Genomic DNA, 24,477 nt, shown 5'->3' on the forward strand with positions numbered 1-24,477 from the left:
CCTGTACATCCTGGTTTGGGATGTGGAATGTGAAGCTTTCAACCTTTGTCTCTCCAGATCTGAAGGTTTGTGAGTAATGGAATGTGGAGGTGTTGATAGCATTGTTGTTGTTGTGAGTAATGGGATGTGGAGATGTTGAGTGAGATTGACAGGTCAGAAATGTAAATTTCAGATTATTCTTCCTGAAAGATGTATCCAATAACTCCAGGGAGATCATCAGACTCAGGGATATAAGAAAGATTGAGAAAACCCAGGCTACATCCTTTCTATATGCTGTAGATGTTCTCCAGATCACTGCCTACAAAAGTAAGTGTAAATGTGCACCTAATGTGTCCATAAATTTTGCATACTGGTTGTTTTTATTATGGTTTTATAAATAATTGTAGATAGAAATATTATTGGTTATTTTATTGGTTACCTGCTTCAAGATTCAGTAGCCATATAGTAATGATCACTGTTATATGCTCATTATGTTCTCCGTTAACTGTACATTGTCAGAATCATTCAGTTTTACCCGATACTGAACTCACGTGCAAATACACATATTGCATTCACGTATATAAGGGAACTACTTTCTGTTGTAAACAAACAATGGATGCATACGCCAGCACTTTTGATGTGTAAAAAAATCATGTACACTCACGTAAGAGGCGCTTTATGTTGTGGTTGCTTAAATTTGTTTCTGAATGAAGTAAAACAGACGTTTCATGGACTGCCACATACCAGCTGCTTTGGCACATTTCATATTAAATTTTGTTGATCCAATGTTTCGGATTTAGGCTAGTTACAGTATACAACAGATGCAAGAAAGGGTCCTTACAAATAACACAAGTTACAAGTCATACTGTCTTCTTTAGCTGGTGATAAGAATGGCAAAAAAATATACTTAGTTTTACATCCTGAATTTCCTCAAAATGTACTTTCTTAGTTCTGCAAATCCAAATTACATAGCCATGTGATACGTTCTCAATCTTGTTTACACATTTTGAAATTGTACTGTAATTTCAGTAAGTGCAATTACATCCTCCTTACTGCACTCAAAATGAAATAAGCATTAAATTCCATAGCGTCTTTTTGATAATTGCAATTGAAAGACTTCATATTTTTCCCACATTATGATTTCAAACATTCAATGACAGAAACAGAAACACAATTGCAGATGTCGACACGCTTCTCCCTCGCTTCATCAGTCCCATGTATTTCATGTGGACTTGTCACAAATATATATCCAGTCCATAATCATGAAATTTTGTAGAATCAAAAAAAAATACCAAATCTATTCATTCCAGATCAAATGGAAAAGTTGTTGCTGTCTGCATTCATTTACAATATGACTCCAAATTTCAATTTTAACTAGACATGCCATTTTCTTTCAAAAGTTATGTCGAGCGCACAACTAAGTTCAAATTTATCTGGGAGGAGTTATGTGTGCAGTAATAATGTTGTTGTTGTGTAATGATGAATATGCACTTGTGTATTAGTTTGGAATGCTGCATACATTCAGTTACTTTGTTTTGTGTAGTGTATTTTGTTAATATAATTAAGCGTTAGGTAGAATAATTTTTTTAGCATATAACAAAAAGGTTACTGCATTTGTATGAGAAAATATGAACTCGTTTTGTCGGATGGATCTACTGCACTGCCAAGGTCATGCAGTATTTCCATTCGAAAAACTCATTCATATTTTTCCATACAGATGCAGTAACTTTTGTATGCTCAGTTTTTTCTCCATTAACTTTACATTGTCAGAATCATTCAGTATTTTAAGACATTTCACTCATGTGCAACTTCATATTGAACTCACGAGTGCCCAATAGTGTATTAGGAACTACTTTGTAAACAAATCATGTACACTCTCATAGTAGACACTTTACATTTTGGTTGATTAAATTTGTTTCTGAATGTTGTTGTTGTTGTTGTTGTGGGGTTTAACGCCATTTTTCAGCACACGATAGGCTATACATGGTGGCCAGTATTAATGGTGGAGGAAGAACCCAAGAAAACCCCGGAAAGAACCACCGACCCACGAGAAGCTACTGGCAAGCTTTCTCACATACCCACATTGGCTGAATCTTAGACTTGAACCGCCACAAACAGAGGTGAGATGGCAGTGATCCGTAACGAAGAGCGCTTTAGACCACTCGGCCACTCGGGGCCCCGTGTTTCTGAATGAACTAAACGAGTGTTTCGTGGACTGCCACATACCAGCTGCTTTGGCACATTCTGCATTAACTTTTTTGATACAGTGTTTTAGGTTTAGGCTAGCTATAGATGCCAGACAGGGTCCCTACAAATAACATGCAAGTGGCAAGCGACAAAGCATAAACTGTCTTCTTTAGCTGGTAATAAGAATGGCAGCAAATATGCTTACAGTTTTATGTCCTGAATTTCCTCAAAATGTACTTTCTTAGTTCTGCAAATCTAAGTTACATGAGCCATATCATGGGTTCTCAAGCTTGATTACACATCTCGAAATTGTACTGTAATTTCGACTATATTTCAAGTGCAATTCCATCCTCCTGACTGTACTTAAAATGAAATAAACATTAAATTTCATAGCATCTTTTTGATAATTGCAAATGAAAGACTTCATATTTTTCCCACATTATGATTTCAAACATTCAATGACAGAACAGAAACACACTTGCAGATGTCAACACACTTCTCCCTCGCTGCTTCAATCTGATGTATTTCATGTAGAATTGGCACAGATAAATCCAGTCCGTAATCATGAAATTTCATAGAATCAACTAAATTACAAAAATCTATTCATTCCAGATCAAATGGAAAAGTTGTTGCAATGTGCATTCATTCACAATATGACTCCAAATTTCAATTTTAAGTAGACCAAAATGCCATTTTCTTTCAAAAGTTATGTTTAGCGTGTGACTAAGTTCAAATTTATTTGGGCGGAGTTATATGCGCAGTAGTAATATTGTTGTGTAATGATGAATCTGCACTTGTTTATTTAGTTTGAAATATGGCATACATTCAGTTACTTTGTTTCTTGTTGTGTATTTTGTTAATATAATTAAGCATTAGGTAGAATAAGAAAATGAGCATATAATAAAAAAGTTACTGCATTTGTATGGGAAAATATGAACTCGTTTTGTCAGATGGATACGCTGCACTAACATGGTCGTGCAGTATTTCCATCTGAAAAACTCGTTCATAATTTCCCATACAATGCAGTAACCTATAATTTTTATCCAGCTTTCTCCCTCCTTTTACACTTCGTGTAAAGAACATATCTCTAAACTAAAAATACTGTTGAATGCAGTGTGAATTGCCTATATAGGTAGACATACCTTTTAAAGACTGTATCTTCAGATCCAGTTGTTATGTTTAAATTTATTGCCCCTTTTCTATTAGTGTTACATCCCCATAGATACATGTAAATAGCATTGTTCAGAAATATTTAGCATATTCTGATGTTATTTAGTGTGTAAGTTTTCTTAATGACTAAGATGTGACTTCAATTGATTTTTCTCATCAAATCCATTTTGAGTGAGTTATGACCCTAGGCAGTTAACTGCATACCTCACATGGGATGTTGATTGTAACTGATGTTGCTCAAAAACCATTCAGCTTATTTTTGGGCAGTTTGGGATGAAAATTATCTTGCAGTCTTGATATGCCTGTTATGTGTTTAGTTTCATTTAGAAGAGTTATCATCCAGGCTTTTGCTTCTGCAAAATATAACTTCACTAAAATTTGTTGGATCACAAATCGGATTTGGTCTGTAACATTAGACTGATCACACCTTGGATGAGTTTGATTTCACAACATCATATGCAGTTGTCATGACCCATGAGTGCCCATCCTTCTAAGTTTGGTTTCTCAGTATAACTTTATTAAGCTTTATTGGATTTGGGTAGGCAGTTTTATATTTTCAAGGCCTTGAATCAGTTTGACTTCAGGATTTCACACTGTCATTTTTACAGGAGTTATGGCTTCTGATTGCCAATCCTCCTGACTTTGGTTTCCAGTGCATCAGTTTATTCAGCTGTATTGGATTTTAACTAGATTTTGCAAGCAGTTTTAGTGATGGTTCTTAAAGAGTTTAATTGTAAATATTCTGCACTATCAGTTAGAAGATTATGGGCCTGTCTTCCGGAATTTGCTTTCTGCAACATAAATTCACTAAGGAATAATGCATTTCTGTGAAAGTTATGCCCCTTTGTATTTATGTGACCTTGAATTATTTGGATTTCCAGCATTCAGCATCTTTATCTGGAAAGGTTATAGTTCACAAATGCCCATATTTTCCCAACTTTTGGTTTTCCAGTATTTCTTCTAAGGCCTTACTGAGCAAAGTTTGAGAGTGGGACCTTCTTTGATGCACCCATTGCTACTAGGTCTAGTTCCATTATAAGTAATAACATCAATTGCATTTTTCAGATCTTTACTTAACAAGAAAGTAAGAAATTTTAAAGAATCGTATAAATGGCACACCTGATGTTCCCTTTTCAAATAATTGTGACCTTGTTTTGTTTTTCTTCTTTGTTATCTCATATCTTCATGTTTTAGATGTGAATCAAGAGAAGACATTTACATTCCAAATGGCTTTAAAAAAATTTAGGTTTATCATTTTTGATATTTTCCAATAACCATTGTAGTGTTTGCTAAGTAAATGCTTCATAAAATGTCATGGGTAAGTATTTAATCCCTAATCTGAGTCCTTAACCATACCTTCTTCCTTTTCCTTATACTTAATACAAGTACACATGTGTACCAAATTGCTCAGCAAAATTTGCCTTTGTTGTTTTTTATAAATCAGATTGTGGTGAAAGGGACTGACCCATGTTTAGATTGCACACTAACTATATTTGAATTTCAGATGGCCTCTTCTAAATACAAAAACACCCTCTGTGTGGTCTACCCAGTTAGAAGACCTGAATTAGACACTTTGTGGACTTTATTGATGATCTGCATCAAAAATATAATGGGATTGAGTGTTATGAATATTTATGAATATGATAATGCTTTTTTCAGAAGGTTGCCAGGTATCTAATGCAGTGCAATACCATTGTAGATTGTTCCTCATAGGATACCAAGTTAATCATATCTGTCATCTCACATTGGAAGACAGAAGATTGCTTTTATTGTAGCAGCACCCAATGCAAAAATGACTGGTGTCCAGCTGATGTCAAAAAGGAAAGATAAATGTTAGAATTTTGACATGCCATTTATACTTCCATGGATCACCTTAGCCATATGGTGATGCTGTTTATTGCCAAAAAATACAGTCAAGCTTGTATACAACAGCCAAAGTGCACTTTGTAGACAGGTGACCTCTTAAAGCAGGTTCCGCTCTCAAACTTGGTTCATGATAGATGCATGTGCTGTACACCAAATAACATTAGCATTTTTATTATTAGTAGTATCATTATTATTATTATTAGTATGTATGTATGTATGTATGTATGTATGTATGTCATTAGCAGTAGTAGTATGTTATCAAGATACATATATTTAGTGTAGCTATTTAGCAAAAACAAAAATTACAAAATAACAAAATAAAAAGTTCTGCACAAGATTACTTTATTCTTACTCTAATTTCTAATGTACGACTGTGTCCTAGTGGTTAGAGCATCCACATCAGAGGCGGGAGGTCATGGTTTCTAACCCCGACTGAGTCGCAACAAAGACTTATAAAATGGTACTAACAGCTACCTCGCTAGATGCTCAGCATTAAGAGGTTAGTGTTAGGACTGGTCAGCCTGGTGTCAGGATAATGTGACTGGGTGGGACATCATGTACCATGTCTGATGCATCATTCCCAAGTGCTAGCCATCATTATAAACTGTCAAACTGTCAAACTGCAGACATTGTAGCAATATGACTGAAAAATTGTTAAAGCTACGTTAAAAATCAAAATCACACACACATAATCATCACTGATTCTCCTTTAATTGTCACATGTGCCCAACTTTTGATCATATTTTAGCAGTTCTTTAATTTGCATCCAAATTTTATCAATAATTGGGAAGCACAGGACTGACTTTCTATTAGGTCAGATGGTGTAATTAAGCATAAAGACAGATGTTCCCACTTCAAACAATTGTTGGATTAAGCATTTGCTCAGATTCACTGAAATCAAAAGATACTTGGCTTTTATGAGAGACCTTTAATGATTAGAGAAACGAAAAGAAGCTTCCTGCAGCTATCTATGTAATATACCTTTATGTATACCATGTCTTGCTAATCAAACAAAAAAGTTTAATTTGCATACCAGTACAGTGGTCAGTGCTGATATGCTCCATTGACCATGGAAGGCAGTAAAACCACTTCTTGGCTAAGAAACACATTGCTGCTGACTGACTGATTGGTTAAGAAACACATGGCCGCTGATGGTAGAAGAGAGGTCACTGCTGATTAGATGACATTTATATTGGAAATTTGCCAGGGGGCTGGGGATTACAATGGCCATTGTAACTTCAATTTATTGAATATCTGCAAAAAATTTAAATAAGATTGACCATCTTCTGGTCACTTTAAACCAAAAAAGTAAGAATTAATAAACCGATAAGGCTCGAAGTCCCTTAAATAATTTGAATAATTTTCTGGTTTATTGTTCAGATACAGTGAAATAATGCTTGTTTCATGCCTGTATTTGTCACAACAACCCTATTAATGTTGACCTGCTTCAACAAGAGCTTCACAATCATTCTAATATAGACTTTGTGACAGAAATAATATCTGGTTTATATTAGGTTTTAAAGTATTCAGACAGAACCATGAAAAACAATGTAAAAACTATCTTCTAGATGAGAACCGCACATTGTTAAAGAATTTATTGAACACAAGAAAGGAAAAGCCTTTTGATTATTCACTATTCACCAGGTATCAAAAACACCACAGGGACACAAGGTTGAGATACTGGACTTATGTACATATCTTGGCCACACATTCCGCAGCTCAGGTTGTAGCAAACCAGATATCAGGCACTGCATCATATTTGCTCATATTTGTATGATGAATATGGATATATGCATTTAGTACTGAAAGATTGGCTTTCATACAAAGATATGACTGTACAATGTATACCTCCTACCAGTCCTGCTGTATGGTACAGACACATGGAAACCTAAAAGCTCATTGCATTTGATCAATGGTACCACTTAAATTACTTTACAATTTTGCCATAAGTCTTACAAAAATTACCCTTAAAATATGATCTTATGGCATATGAGCAAAAACTGCAGAAAAATCCGGATAATTGGTTCATCTGTGTTTGATTTGGATCTGGGTTTCATATTAGAATTAGTGAAATTAGTCGGGGAACCAGACTAACTTTACAGCAACACCCCAGATGCTTTGAACTGCACCTATTTGTTCATGCAAAGAGTCTGCATGATCAAACTGTTGATTATAGACTTTTTTAAAACAAATGGCATCCAGAAAGTGATCCATGTTTAAGACAAAAGAGAGAATAAAATTCTAAAAAAGTGTTAATAATTTGTACAGAAGAAAAAAAGGAGTACAGTATTCAGATTCTTGTGAATAAAAGCTGGAAAGGACATAATTATGTTTATTGTACATCATATGCCAATATGAGTACATCTCGTGGCAGGAGATATGATTGCTGTCATCATACAGGTGCTTGTATTGTTGCTTACAGTTTACCTGTCATACATGTACTGTATAATAGCTATAAGGGAGGACACTTGTCTCCTTGCTCGTGTGACCTATTTAAGAATAAACGCTGATATTTCAAGCTATGCTTAATAAATTTGGTACTGATATTTATCTCAGGATTTGACTGTGTTTTTTCCTGCATTTATTTATAACTTTTTTCATTTGGCCAATGAGAAGGCAGAATTTCTTTCCGCACATTGTTCTTGCATATTAAGTCAGTGTGATCATGGCCATATCAAGCAGTAGCATGGGAAAATGGTCTGGCATTCACTAAAGGTATGATTGCAAACCAAACTGTGGATACGCACACAAAGCTGAATGCCCTTTCATTCTACTATTCTAGAGATACCACAGCTTTCCTGACTGTGGGATGATTCAAGTTTTTGACAGGCCAACAAAAATTACTCAAGATTGGTGTTGTCAGGTTCAAATTTGGGAAGTACTTCTTAAAATTGACTTTACATCAGTGACGGAATGCATATTGATGTCCCATTGAACTTGATTCCAGCCACTGAAATTCCTTTTTCTATCCATTATTTAATCTCATATGATACTCTGGTTGAATGTTTAGATTTTAACATTTTAGCATAGGAGAATAAAACATGCTTAGATATTTCAACAAATTTTAAATATTGAAGCCAAACCAACATGTGTTTCAACTCTTTTGTAATGAGTAATCCAACCATAATCCATAATCCAATAATGACTTTAATCCCTTCTGAGTTAATACTGCTCACACATGGTATAACCCATCCTTACAAATATTAAACACTAAAGGCATAAGAATAAGATAATAATACTCTGCTAATCTGTTGAAGCTAATCATTTAATCCAGTCATTATCCATTAGTGTTTTAATCCTTTCTGAATTATGGCAAAACACACACTATATAATCCCTTGAGTACTTTTAGGTTAGTGTCCATTAAATTAGAAATTACAGTGTCATCCTCATGTAATCCAGTTCGGTCATGTGATCGAGAAAGTCTTTACCATAAATACATTGGAAACAAGGTGTGAAAAATAAAATGAAACAATTTGTGCTTGGAAATTTTTATACGAATTTTTTAGTATGCAGGAGATTTCAATGAGTGAAAAGAGAAACTGGAGGCACCCCTCATCTCAGGAAGAAAATCTCCCAGCTGGGTTGTTAACAAGTTTTGTGCATTACCAACTTCACTTTTACCCCAGATTTGTATCAGTACTTAAATATATTCAATTATTGTGCCCATATACTTAGTACTCCCCTTCCTGCTATGTGTGTTCAGTGCACTGAGTGCTATTATGATGATAGCAGTTCCCAAGGTAGGATTTCTCAAGTTATTATTATCCCTATATGTCTCATACCAGCCACTTTCATCTCCACATACTGGTATCAGACACTTATCACTACCCTAGAAACCCCCCCAAAGTCTTTCCTTCTGAGTATTTGTGCCTGCAAATTCAGAGCTTGGAAGATGCATTGTACTGTCATATGATTTACCTCTGTTATACCAAAGATCATTTTATATGTGCTGTACCATAAACTTTGAATTTAACCAGTGTGTTGTGCATTGTTTCAACAGCAATACAAAATATTTCCACCTTGTTATTATATACTTACCCAAAACTTAACAAATATTCTTGTTTTTCATATGAGATTATATCAAATATACACTTAGTGAACAGTGCATTGGTTGTTTTGATATATCTAAATCATACGTTGTTTTAATTCAAAATACATGTATACTCTAAATTTCAAATGAATCAGATATAATAAAATCAAAACATCTTGTCACGGAGTTAACTTTTAAGAATTGATGCAACAGTGATTTGATTGTATATGATTTAAATCTCTTATTATGTAATGTAAAACAATTAGCAACATTTTGATCAGTTTTGTTTGCATACATCTTTTCATTGGAACCTTTTAGTAAAACTGTATAGGATTAGATGAAAACTATCAGGTATTGAATGAAAAAGAGTATACATGCAATTATGATTTTTGTATGGATACATTATATAGCAGAAATGAGAGGGTATAAAACATTACATAAATTATGTCTATCTCTCTTTCAGCCTGTATGTATCTGACTTAAAAATAATATATCTGCCTGATATCTATTGGTAATTCAGTATTTTTCGTGGGGTAAATAGTTTTATGGATTTCATGAATTTAAATAAACAAATAACAATCCTTATTTGAAAACCCTTCTACATGGTCTTAGGAATGTAGAATTTACACCCAATAAACCTTCCTACATGGCATCAGGGATGTAGAATTTGCACCCAATACAAATTCCTACATGGCATCAGGGATGTAGAATTTGCACCCAATAAACCTTTCTACATGGGCTCAGGAATGTAGAATTTGGACCCAATAAACATTCATACATGGCATCAGGGATGTAGAATTTACACCCAATAAACCCTCCTACACAGACTCAGGGATGTAGAATTTGCACCCAATAAACCCTCCTACATGGGCTCAGGGATGTAGAATAGGCCTAATAAACTGTTCATGTTGAAAAAGGTGAATAATGGAAGCAGGAGCCAGTATGGCTCAGTGGTTAGTGTGCCATACTCATGTCCAAAGGGTTTATGTTCTGGCATGCCATACTCCTGTCCCAAAAAGGGTATGGGTTTTATCATGCCATATTCATGTTCAAAAGATTTTAGGTTTTAGAATGCCATATTCATGTCCAGAAGGGTTTAGGTTTTAGCATGCCATATTCATGTTGAAAAGGGTTTGGATTCTAGCATGCCACATTCATGTCCAAAAGGGTTTAGGTTTTAGCATGCCATATTCATGTCCAAAAGGGTTTGGGTTCTAGCATGCCATACTCATATCCAAAAGGGTTTAGGGTTTAGAATGCCATATTCATGTCTGAATGAGTTTTGGTTCTAGCATACAATATTCATGTCCAAAAGGGTTTGGTTTCTGGCATGCCATATTCATGTCCAAAAGGGTTTAAGTTTTAGCATGCCATATTCATGTTCAAAAGGGGTTAGGTTTTGGGTTCTGGCATACTCATGTCCAAAAGGGTTTAGATCTTAGCATGCCATATTCATGTCCAAAAGGGTTTAGGTTCTAGCTTGCCATATTCATTTCCAAAAGGGTTTAGGTTCTGGCATGCCATATTCATGTCCAAAAGTGTTTAGGTTTTAGCATGCCATATTCATGTCCAACAGGATTTAGGTCTTAGCATGCCATATTCATGTCCAAGAGAGTTTAGGTTTTAGCATGACATTTTCATGTCCAAAAGGCTTCAGGTTCTGGCATGCCATATTCATTTTCAGAAGGGTTTAGGTTCTGGCATGCCATGCATATGTCCAAAAGGGTGTAGGTAGGTTTTCATACCCAGAAGGTTTTAAGTTTTAGCATGCTGTATTCATGCCCAAAAGGGTTTAGGTTTTGGCATGCCATATTCTTGTCCAAAATAGTTTAGGTTTTGGCACACGTATATCCAAAAGGGTTTAGGTTTTGGCATGCCATATTAATGTTCAAAAGGTTCAGGTTTTAGCATGCTATACTCATGTCCAAAAGGGTTTAGATTTTGGCATGCCATATTCTTGTCCATAAGGGTATACTAGTAGGTATTAGCATGCCATATTCATGTCCAAAAGGGTTTAGGTTTTAGCTTGCCAATATTCATACCCAAAAGGGTTTACTTTTTGGCATGTCATAATCATGTCTAAAAGGGTTTGGGTTTTAGCTTGCCATATTCATACCCAAAAGGGTTTGCTTTTTGGCATGTCATATTTATACCCAAAAGGGTTTACTTTTTGGCATGCCATATTCATACCCAAAAGGGTGTACTTTTTGGCATGCCATATTTATAACCAAAATGGTTGCTGCAGCAGTAAATAACCTACATGTATTTTAGTACCAAACCAAAACAAATTTTGAAAATATAGTAGGACTTCTTCTTAATCCAGGAATATAATTACCATGAAATTGAATACTTATTAAAAAATGATTTTATAATCTCTCTCTCACACTCACACACACATACACACTAATCTTTGGCTATCTAATCACTCTTACTAAACTTTCTACAAAGATCAACATTTTAAATCGCAGTGATCCTTAGAGTGATGGTGATGTACTTTTTATGTTTCATTTGATAAAATAGCATTTAATTATGTAAGAAACTTTCATTGAAATATTCTATCAATTCATATTTTAAATATTTCAGTATTTTTGATTGCTTGGAGTTAGCAGATGCTCATTTCATTTTCAGAAAACAGTGAAAATATTGTATTCACTGCATGGTTGAAGGAAGAGCGAAACTGGTGGTATATACTTATATATGAAATGTGGGCAGGGAAGGTAGTTTCTATGGAAACAAAAGATCTGGTGGCAATTTCACATGCAGCTCAAAATGTTCTCCTTATGGATGCAGTTATTTGGAGGTGAGGTTTCTTTATGACATGCATATTAAATAAAATTTGTCTTGTTAGTACAGGTCCCTCATACAGGACATACAGTCATGGATCCCATTTCTTGGTTTTCTTAATACACCACTCCTTTGATAACTTGCACCCTGATAACTAGCAAACCCACTTATAATGTGGGGTTGGTAATGGATTCCATTTTTTTAACCAGAAAATGCGCCAAAAATTGGTCCCTATTTGTTGAACTTGAAGAAAATTGTGATCAAAATTGGTAATGGAAACTTTGATATATCACATATTTTATCGTTGAAAATGGTAGATAGGATGTGGAAAATTTAATCAACATTATGAAATATCAAATTTAAAGATAGGTCATAAATTTTTTTACATTTTTTTCCAAACAGCATTCCTATTACACTGCAATTAATGATATGTAAGGAAATTTCGATCAATGAAAATGTTGCTTATGCCAAGTGAAGGTAGTACTTTAATAACAAAAAACAAACTAAATAATTCTTTTATCAATTGAAATTTGTGTTCAAGTTCTGTCTTTTAGTTCCTTTAAAGTGTAATCATCTTAAATGCAATGTGTCCTCTTGTAGCCTAATTAAACATAAAATGCGTCAATCTACCGTAACAGCTATGTCCGCAAGCATTTCATGGAAAGATCAAGTTGCACACCAGTCTTTGATTTCTTGGCATCATTGAACTGTCTGATGTTCAGTCAGTGATAGTTTATTTGGGCCCTGAAACACCATTGATTTCAGTGATATAATTGTTCCACAGTTCTTTTTTTATGCCAATTGAAGCTTTTTCTGACCAGGTATAAGGGTGTCATTGACATGTTGATATGACATTTTATACAACATTATGAATGATTTAATTTAATATTTTCCGCAGGTGCATTGACTATTCTCATTCGTCCACTAACACCTTCGAGCAGCATTGTTTTGTCTGATAAGCGATTGGCCTATCAGCACCAAAAGCAGCTGGTGGTCATGCTACAAAAATGTATGTCAATGACTGATTGTCTGAACAAATCCTAGTGTTCCAGTGAGAAATAATAGATCATGTATAGCATTGTAAAATCTGGCTGAGATATCTGTAAACCAATATCAACATTCTGATCACATCCCATAAATGTCATCAAACAATGATACGCATGTGCAACATGATTGTTCACAAAATCCAGCAACACTTCTTCAGATGGTTCTTTTTGTCTGTTTATTCTCAGAGAAACTTCACTAACCTCATGCGTGCCCAACACCATTGGGTTTTGCATCTGTGAATTTACTGGGGCGTTATTCTGAAGTAATATAAATTTATGTTGTGCTGCTGAAACTCGCTTTGCTGATGCTGTCTGCCATGTGAATAAGCCAGCAACACTACTTTGAGCACTGTTTTTTGTCACTGTCAACCATGACAGCATTGGTTTACTGCCACTCTCCATAAATGGGAGAGAAGTTTTTCTTCAGTGAGTGATGGTATCGTTGTTGGCATCCAGAGCAAAAGTTTTGTCAGTCTCATCTTACCAGCATCAACCATATCTGGAAGCCAGATGGCATCATTGTCATAATTTTGAACAAGTACAACTGTGTTTATCATTGAAGATAACTTTTCTAACATTTCTGCGAAATCCAAAGACGTGTGATAGAGAAATTGCACATGATAATTTTTCTTTGCGGTTTAACATTGATTGACATGCTGCAAATCCCTGGTTGAAACTTTCATTTATCGATGCTACTTCAGTTCTGTCAGCATTCATCATTATGTTACTGTTCTCTGGTTCATCAGCAGTGGTATCCTTCTCTAAAATAATTTATGGACCAGCAGGCCATGGATAATGATTAGAATGTCTTGTGAGTATTTTCATAGCAATATCTTGCATTCTTGAGACATGATTCAGTAGTCTTTCCATCAATGCTACATGTTGCACTGTTAAATAGCATCATAACACCATTGTTAACAATGCTGTGTCATCTGCTTTTAAAAGTTTCCCTTTGATCTCAGTGAATGCCTTGGCAGGCAGGAAATATCTGCTTGTACCTGGTTGAAGAGGTTGCTGAGGTGGTTGAACTTTGGGTTGTGGTTTAAGAAGTTCATGGGGTGGTGGAAATGGTTAAAGATGACCAGCAGTATCATCAGGTAATGTCTTAAGAAGTTTATGTGTTGCCTCAGTTGCTGTAAAAAGGTTTTTGGTTGGTTAAACATTTGGTTTAACTGTTTTTTTTACCTTCTTTAAATTCCACTTGAGCTTCCTGACATTGTTGTAGCTCCTGTTTGACAGAATCATGAACAGGGAGATATTTTTTAATTGATTCTAGTCATTGTTAAGCTAGTTTGGCTGTACAAGATACACTAAAATGTGCATCAAACAGTCAAATATCAGTAAACATAGCGATATGCACAGCCCATAATTTTTGGCCTTGTTTTAACTCTTGTTGCAGGTCATTGTGGCTTTTTGGTTTTAAAAATTCACTCCATCCCACCCCCACCCCAGCGGATTTCAAAACACCACCAAGATCTTGCTGATCAGGCTTACATTCATACAAGGCTCTTACTGGCTTCTGGCAATTAAGATCTCAGCATTTTTCCATGGCCTCGATTGTAAAATTGGGGCCTTGGCAAGGGCAGGTCGGTCGCCCCCCCACCAAAAGGTCTGGTCACCTCCCTCCCTGCTGCTCTATTTGTGGTAAAATTGGAGCTATTTTGAAAAGAAAATGAAGGTGGTCCACATCAAGCAACCAAATTGTAGAATAACCTTTTACTGGAGTATCGTTTTGGTTCCTGCATGTGGACCATGTGAAAAATGACAAAATTTGAGTGCATCAGTGTTCATTGATAACATCCATCTCTATAACAGTCAAATATTAAATACGTCTAAACGGACATTTTTAAACACATCAAATAATTTTGACATATAGCAAATATAGCAAAATGACTAACATTAATACAAGACTTATGGTATAGTGAAACCATGAATTAGTCCACTTTTTTTGTTACTACAAAAACCTAAAATTTTGCCATATTTCTTCATCTTCAGAAGACCTCGGCAACTACAAGCAAACTGAGAGCATGTTTTATTTCTTGACAGAAGACCCTATTTATTTATTAATAAATATTTGCTCTCCCCATATGTCCCTCACCATATGGGCAGCACAATTCCAGTACAGATTTTCACAGAATGCCTTTTCCTCCTCTTTTTAGCCAAAAATTCAAATGTTACCAGTTGTTTGTATTAGTTTTTATTTTTTCTGATTGTATTGTGAGACATTCAGAATATTGGCATGAGGGTAAGCTAAATATTAGAATGCAGGTAAGCTGAATATTGGAATGAGGGTGAGCTGAATATTAGAATGCAGGTAAGCTGAATATTGGAATGAGGGTGAGCTGAATATTAGAATGCAGGTAAGCTGAATATTAGGATGAGGGTAAGCTGAATATTAGAATGCAGGTAAGCTGAATATTAGAATGCAGGTAAGCTGAATATTAGGATGAGGGTAAGCTGAATATTAGAATGCAGGTAAGCTGAATATTAGAATGCAGGTAAGCTGAATATTAGAATGCAGGTAAGCTGAATATTAGGATGAGGGTAAGCTGAATATTAGGATGAGGGTAAGCTGAATATGAAAGAGGCTTATGAAGGAATAGTAACAACAACATCTAACAGCTTATTTACTAATAGGGTCTAAAAGATAATAAGACGGTGTATCATCCCATTTGACTACACAACTTAACAGTACATCTTAACAGAAACCACTGCTGAAGACTATAATTTGGTCTCCAGCTGACAATAAAATGGAACCAAAATAATATAATCTGTTATTGAAGAAGTATTTTATTGAAGGAAGACTATGTTGCAGTGTTATGAATTTCTCTCTACTTGTAATACAAAGACATATGTGAAGTATTTGCATAAAAATGGATAACAGGATTTTAGGACATAACTGATCTTGCCTAAAAGAAGCACACATGGCAACAAGTTACTTATATATAATAATTTTCCAGTCACAGTCTTGTGGAATCCAAATAGTGTAGAGGTAAAGTGCACGACTGCTTCCAGCTATCACTAAATCGTAAATCAGTAGTTTGAGCCTCATTGGGAGCAAAATGTTTTATTTTTAGATTTTTCTGTCTTTCCTTTTCCCCTTTCATCTGTCCAGAGATTTTAATTAGATTAAAAAAATAACAGTGAAATCAATTTGATTTTAAATAACTCTTTCAACTGGTTGTTGCATTTGTCATTATCGACCTTTCTGTTGACCTAGTGGTTAGAGCGTCTGCCACGGATGCAGGAGGTTGTTTTTTTTTAACCCCTGCTGAGTCATACCAAAGACTTATAAAAGTGGTACTAACAGCTGCCTCACTATGCGCTCAGCATTAAGAAGTTAGTGTTAGAACTGGTCAGCCTGGTGTCAAGATAATGGGACATCATGCTATATGTCTGTGGTATAAAGCCCCTGTCTTTTTTATCTGACTTAAAAGTACATATATGCATGTTGTATATGTGCTTATGGATCATCAAAATCAGGTGAGACAGTATGCCATAGCTGCTCTTTTTTTCTTCTTCAAATTGAATTATAAACAAACAGTTCAGTTGTGGGCCTTACCACTGGTGGAAAAGTCTCCTTACCCCCTCAGTAAACAGACTCTTTAAAAATGCCTTGAATTCCTTGGACTCTTTTTATGTGCATATGTGTGTGTGAGTGCAATGGTACTCACAAAATTATTTTCAGAGGGGTGGGGGAACAGCTATAAAGTTTTATGGATGTAGGCCAAAATATGCTTAGTGGTGAAATCCCATGTGCAAGTGTGTGCTTAGCCAGATCATGCATTCATGAATGTATATAAATTCTTCTTATGCATGTACTCCATAGTGATGCACATGTAAAGTATTTTGTACATTTTCACTGATTTTCCTGTTTTATAGTTCATTCTAACAATCATATAAAACTGGTTTACATCTTTTACAAGAAGACAAATGTTAAGCTGTCAGCTTGAAACTCAGTGTCATATGACCTAGTTAATTTAAAGTACAAGGGAAGTGAAACTGCATAAAGATAAAATGCTATGGTTTATACCTGCATATTTCAAATACACCATCCTTAATCTCCAAGCCATGTAATGTAAAATTTCAAAATGGGGGGGATATAAATACAAATAATAATTGGCATGATTTTCTACAAAAACAAAATTTAGAGACGTTTCCTTATTATATTAACAACTGATTATACAGGACAATAAGGGATATGTACTATGTATTTTTAAAAAATGAATTAATTTTGAGTTTTGATTGGTTATGACAAAGCAATTATGTTAATGATAAGATCATGGGTGGGGGAGCATTACACGGTAGAACAAATACATTTGTATTAATCTGTTTAACTGTAATTTTTGTTTTGTCATTCCGTCCATTCTGGTTACCTGTTTGATATATAATAAGAAACCAGTGCCAGTTCACACATCATATTGACAATAAATGTATCAAAACTGATATCCTCAATCAGTGAAGTAATAGAATTGCTATATATGTTGAACAAGTGCCTCACACACTGTATAGTTTACAGCTATTTCCATTCACTCTCTCTCTCTTTTATAAAATTGATAGAAATATCTCAAAATTTGGAACCAGCTTTTTTGTTCAAATTATTAATAACATAAACTTAGCTTTTTGTCCAAACAATGCATAAATAAAACAGCTTTCATCACTGACATTTTTAATTTTTTTTATTCATCTCTTTACACATCATAAACATTCAGCCTTATTAATGTACAAAGTATATTCACTCCATTTTTAAAAAAAAACATGCCTTTTCTGGGGTGTTTCTGGCAAGAATAGGACAGAAAGTCATCACTAAACATATGCATGTATAAAGCATTTTATATAAAAACAAAAATTGGTGTCAGAAGTCATCAACCAGACCTAATAATAATAATGTCTTTATTATCAATGGGAGCAGCAGAGGGGGGGGAACAGACCACTTAAAGGAACGGTCACCTTGTGTTTGGACCAAACAAAATAATGACACTTCATAGAGGTCAAATACCACGTCTACGATTATTGTTTGTCCCCAAAATAATTGTAGACGAACCCCCTCTGCTGCTCAATAATCCTGGGAATCTTCATCTGAATCTTGGGAATCTTCATCTGAATCCTGGGATTTTGTTCTATGTTTCAAGTAATATTCAAGTTCTGATGGTGGTTTTTCTATTTTTGGATTTATGTTTTTTCTTTTTCTGTAATATATCATTAAACTTCTGTATTGATCTCCACTGCAATTTTTGCAAATCTGATATAATTCTCTAACGCCGTTGTTACATCCAACACATCTTCGTGGACCAGCATGAGGGTTTTTCTTTATAAGATAATTATGTTTTTTGCAATATTCTCCACGACATTTTTTATCACATTTATTAGTGGTTCCTTGACGCAGCCACGCACAATAGTTCATTATATTAATGATATCTTTTTAATTCAGTTTAATTTTTTCATCACCCCTGTTATCCAAATATTTTATCAAGTCCAATACGATATCTTGTTCTAGGATCATGTAAATTTATTGTTATAAACCCATGCGGAGTAGCTTGCGCTTGTAAAAAGAAATTTCTGAATTTAATTATATCCATGTCACCGCTGCACCAGGTTTGATGAATATTTCGCAACGTATGTGTGTCTACGCCATTAAACACAACTAAAATATTACAGTTATCTCTGATCACTTTTGGTATCTGTGTGTATCATTGAGTAACATAAATAACGTCGGTATTTTTATGTCTACCTCGAGAAAAAATCCTGGCTGGGTTTGATTGTTTGTCCAGCATCACATCGTCGTATACAACTAAATTATTAATAAGTCCGTCTATGGAATCAACTAATGGTGCTTCATCAATATCGGTTATAAACTCGATAATGTCGTTAGCGTTTTCATTAAAATCCTTAAGTACATTATAACATCGCTGATCATCAACTGACGGGGCTACCAAATATAATTTATCCCATTTTAACCATCTCATTATAAGATTAAGTAACAACTGTGTCTTTCCACTTCCAGATGGTCCTATTATTATCATTCTGATGGAATTTGGTAACGCAGGATGGTGCTTGACAGGTTCTTGTTTTCTTGTCGCTGAGAAATCAATTATATCCATGTTGTATAAAATATCTATGGATTTATATTGCTTACGCTGTAAAGTTAAAACTCCAACTACTGATTTAGCTACGGTTATAACAAAAAATAAAAAAAAAGCATATGGTGGAAAATGTTCTATATGCGGTAGAAAGAAATTTTCGTTTTTACCTAATAGGCGTGGTGGTGATATTGCAAATTTGATGTCAAAGTTTCCAGGTACTCCATGGGCTAAATACTCGGGAGAAAAACATCTACCAGGATATAATTATTGTGGCCCTGGTACTCGACTCGATATCAGGCTTGATAATCAGGATCAACCAAAACCAGGTGAAGAACCAGTAAACGCTATTGATCGAGCTTGTCATGTTCATGATGTAGCTTATAAGAGTAAAAATCTACAAAATAGGCATATTGCAGATGTGAAATTAATTCATGCGTTAAATGCTATAAAAAATAAAAATATCAAAGAAAAATTAGCTAATTGGTTAGTAAAATCCGCGATGAAAGGTAAATTAGCGCTGGGGGCTGGTAATATATAAATGGAATCGATTTATTATTCACCAGTTGGATACTGGAAGGGTAAAGCAGCAATTAGTAAACTCGCTGATGCAGCAGCGGTTAAACATTCTACTGCTAAAGCGTGGTTGTCCAGGCAAGCAATATGGCAAATTTATCTACCACGTCCTAAGCAAATTTGATTTGCTCATTTTAGTGTCAGTGTTCCTAATGAGGTTCATCAAGCTGATATTCTGTTTTTACCACATGATACTGTACGTAGAAAAACGTACAAATACGCGCTAACTGTTGTTGATGTTGCAAGTAGATATAAAGATGCAGAACCGTTAACGACTAAAACAGCAACTGAGGTAGCCGACGCGTTTAAACGAATTTATCAACGAGGTGGTGGATCATAAAGTGGTCTACGATGGCCACAGCTGCTACAGGTTGATCCTGGCAAGGAATTTCTTGGTCCAGTATCATCGTTGATGAAACAACATAATACCAAAATACGACGAGGACATACTGCAATTCATCGTGATCAGGCAATTGTTGAACGATTTAATCGAACACTTGCTGAGCGGTTATTTGGATATCAATACGCGAAGGAATTTATTCAGGATACGAGATCTCGTGAATGGGTGGCAAGATTACCAAGTGTGATAGCTGCATTAAATAATGAGATTACTCGAACGACCAACATGAAACCTATTAATGCAATTACAAGCGCGCACATACCTACACAACAACGTGATTTTTCAGCACAACCATTATTAGGTAATATCACTGTTAGGTATTTATACGAGCCCGGTGAACTTGAAGGCAGTAAAAAAAGAGCAACTGATCCTATTTGGAGTGTTACCACACATAAGATATCAACCGTGACAAGATCCTCAGGTAGACCCGCAATCTACAGACTGGATTCGGCTGCTCCTCAACGTGGATTTGTGCGTGAACAATTACAGATAATTCCCGATAACACACAATTACCACCAAAATCACTTCGGTGATTTCGATCACTTAACTAGCACCCAAGGCGCTGGCGCCTCTACGTCGATTACATTCAAGACAGGTCAACATTATATTTTCTCGTGTATGACCAAGAGTGTTATTTTTTCTATCTACGGTAAATTGTCTTGGATCATTTTTCAGATACCGCCATAGCATTATACAATTACAACTTGCGCAATGATTATTCTGTTGTTGTTTCAGCGCATTAATAAAATCAACATCAAGATCAAAATTGCGTTTATTTTTTTTATCACACTGTTCATAACCAGATAATTTTTTCTTATTATATCACCGTCAACATCATCATCACTAATCACTGACGAGTCCATGACGATTCGTCTCAATTGAGATATTTTTCTAACTCGAGACACTGCGAGATAAACCAAGTTCGACCATTCGATGTGATCATCAACGATCCAAACAACTGTATCAGTAATAGTTAATCCCTGAGATGAATGAATCGTCATCGCGTATCCAAGCGTCCACCGGGATTTATCAGCACGTAGAGCATCTTCAACAACATCAACATCAACTGCAACAATATCATTCAATACAAGATTCTGTTTCCTCTTTGACTCTCCTGGTATATCAACGTCGATATTTTGCCGTCGCGTATCTGCTGGTCGATAACATAACGGAACTGACAACGTTGGAAACTTTTCTCGTTGTAACTGAAACAATTCCCGTTGAAGTTTATCACGAACTATCTTTCTGCTTGCAACTATCAAATCGTTTGGTCGCCACGTTTGCAGAAAGTCTTTCATGGGTGTTTCTGAAATTATTTCACGCATTATTTCACATTGAATTTTATTCGGTTGTAGTCTGATTAATTTTTTAAATTCCTTCAACGCTGCATCAAGTGCTCTATGATCATCAGATACTTGTGGTCAACGAAATTTTTCAGCCAGTCATGTGGAGATGGCACAGCTACGGGTGGTGGTTGACCATGATCGACGCACATTATCACGGCAGTATTTCTTGTTAACAACCAATCAAGAAATGTTTTTAATGTTTCTAGCGGTACAGTGCATATCTCATCCCATATTATGATCCTTGGAATGTATTTCTCTCCCATCCTTAAAGAAGTCCATGCATCACCCTTCCATCGGAAAAAGCTGTGATAAGTACAGGAATTAACACCGCGTTGTTTCATCTCTCTCGCTAGTCTATGTGTAGGTGTTAGAATAATCATATCTGAATTCTGAAATAGTTCGATAGCTCGAGTGGTTTTACCAGAACCTCCAGGTCCATTTAGGTAAACCGTTTTGTGTCTAGTTATTGGATCGTATACCGATGGTAACAACGAAGTTGTCAACGTTTGATATTTTTTACAGTAAATATCTTTAACCGCAACATCAGCGGATTCGGAATAATCGAGCATATATTCATTTTTTATTCTCCACGAACCCCACGATGTATAAGTGCCTATGTTTAATCCTTCTAACAGTATTGAATGTTTTTTATTTATATAAAACGAATCAGTAGCAACTCTGACGGCATGTGCAGAAACCTTATTTATCATCGATAATAGATTTATTGAAACATACGCGAGCATCGATGATCTTAAATGAGTATATTGAGGTGACTCACCGTCCATGTAGCTCACAATTGTACCCAGTTTATTTCCATTTGACAAGAAAACTGTTTCTCGACTTATAAACGTGTTCTTGTTCGTTGTATCAACGATTATAAAATCTAACTCAGTATCATCCATGATCTATCTTGCACAATGTCGTCTGTGATCATATGCTGCTCCTTGTGTAAACTTGCCAATTATTTTTCTACCAAGATCCTTCGAATCGGTTTCGTCCGAATGTGGTAACCAAACCTCGGTTTGTTTTCGATATGATATAATTGCTTCACTTACAATCAACCGTGTTAATATCGTATAATCAAGCATATACCGTAATAGTACTATTGGTGTCCACATTTTTTCTGAAAAATGTTTTCCAAACCAAACATAACAAATTGGATGAAGTCCTTTAGACATTTCGAATGACTCGATACGAGCAAATCCAGTTAGGTCAAAATCCGGTAATGGTCCATTTATCGATACTCTCGTCATTTCGTGCGTCGGATGACCGAATCGCTCAAAATACACAGAACAATCTCCGTATCCAAGAAAACTTCCGGGATAACACGCAACCATATCAACTGAAATAACATCTCTGTGATCGTATTTAGTATTCCACAATCCGCCGTGTCCATATTCGACGCAACTGGATACTATGTCATTGAGAAAATCAAACCGAGTTGGTTTCCACGAATTTTTCTTTCTAGCAAAATGAGCCGCAACTGACGGAACAGTAAAGCAGCTGCTCAATAATTCGTCAGCGTCATCAGTATATTGCAGTGCAAGATTTTTCATTTTTTCGTGAAGAGGATTTGTTCGATAAATAACGCCATTTGGTCTCACAAACTGATCAAATTTCATATCTGATTCGTCGTTAGAACTCTGAAATAACCATACTGACACAGGATCGTTTTTACTTATTTCGTTAATAAAATCAAACATACCTCCCCCAGAATTATCTGGGGGATAACATTTAACAGTTCGATTTCGTGAAAACACTGTTACTGCGTTAGTCCACGCGTGTGCGTTATGATCAATAATTGTAATTGAGGCTCCTTTCGATTTATATTTTGATTCATACAAAATCTCCCCTGTTATCGTCGCTACGGTTATTGGAAATTTTAATATTTTTCCTAAACCAGCTACATCTTTGATAGACGCACCGGTATCTTTAACCATATCTCCCCACGTGTTTATTATTTTACGTCTTTTATCCGTTAGACCGTTTCCACGGGCCGCGTTTGTAAAATGTTCTGTTACTCGTTCAGCCACACAATTTATTTTTGAAAATTTCATCGGTGATAGTTTATCAACGCTGGGTTTTTCATTTATCACATAGATTCCATAAATAACCGCGGTCACAGGATATGCTCGTTCATAATACGGTTTGTCAATGCCAGTCAATAGACCTGGTTTGGAATTTCTACTTAGTACGACAGTTTTTTTATTACCGTGGACAGGATCATATTTGTCACGGATAATCCAATCATCTGTTTCTGTCAACACGACGAATTTTATTCTGAAAAGATACTTGCGATTACCTTGATGAATATCAAAGAGGTAGTTAATGATAATTGCTGCTCGTTTGTCGTTCATCATAGCGTTAATGATATTTTTGTTGCGTATAATCTTGAACGTTGACCAGGCATGAGATGCACCATCTGTGTGAAATTCTTTCTTGGCGTTGTGAATTTTATTAATCAAACCTCTGTTTTTCGGATCAACCAAATCTCGTATCGGTAGGCCAGGAGATATTCTGTCAAGATTAAATCTATTTCCACTTAAGGGTTTTATTCGGGATAATCTATCAAATTCGTTCATATTATATTTCAAACAAATATTTAAATAAAGAATATTATGTATACAATGTCTCAATGCAAATGGCTCATGGTGGGTTCACTAACTCGTTGTAATAAATCTTGCAAAAAGGAATTTTGCGGACAACACATGCAGTGCGTTAACCGTGGAAGCTTAGGACCAATACCATGTCTGCGATGTGGTGCTGGAGTGCGAGGAAAAACAGAATTATGTGGAAAGTGTGGTGGTAAACGATACAGAGAGCTTAAAAGATATTATGACAAAAAAAATAATAATAGTGAAAACGCCATAAAATCCGTGGAGGATTATCTAACTAAGTTTTCAGACAAACAATGATTTAAACAAATAATATTATCATATATGGAGCAAAATGAATTTATCCAACATCCTGTCATCAGGAATTACGAATCAGATATTAATGGTATGATCAGA

At 35.4% G+C, this 24,477-nt stretch overlaps 1 protein-coding gene across 4 annotated transcripts in view; it reads left to right on the forward strand.

The window, feature by feature from the left end:
• The window catches only part of LOC149784426 (DENN domain-containing protein 3-like), a 432,202-nt gene that overhangs the window by 232,243 nt on the left and 175,482 nt on the right, over nt 1–24,477 (forward strand). For all 4 annotated transcript variants that reach the window (XM_089932491.1, XM_089932490.1, XM_089932493.1 and 1 more), the window contains 2 exons: nt 173–306; nt 11,862–12,033. In XM_089932491.1, the coding sequence (XP_089788617.1) occupies nt 173–306; nt 11,862–12,033 (306 nt within the window). The remainder of the gene's footprint in view (nt 1–172; nt 307–11,861; nt 12,034–24,477) is intronic.

Source organism: Sinohyriopsis cumingii, chromosome 14, assembly GCF_028554795.1.
Source record: "Sinohyriopsis cumingii isolate HCF-2022 chromosome 14, ASM2855479v2, whole genome shotgun sequence".
Classification (NCBI taxonomy): domain Eukaryota; kingdom Metazoa; phylum Mollusca; class Bivalvia; order Unionida; family Unionidae; genus Sinohyriopsis; species Sinohyriopsis cumingii.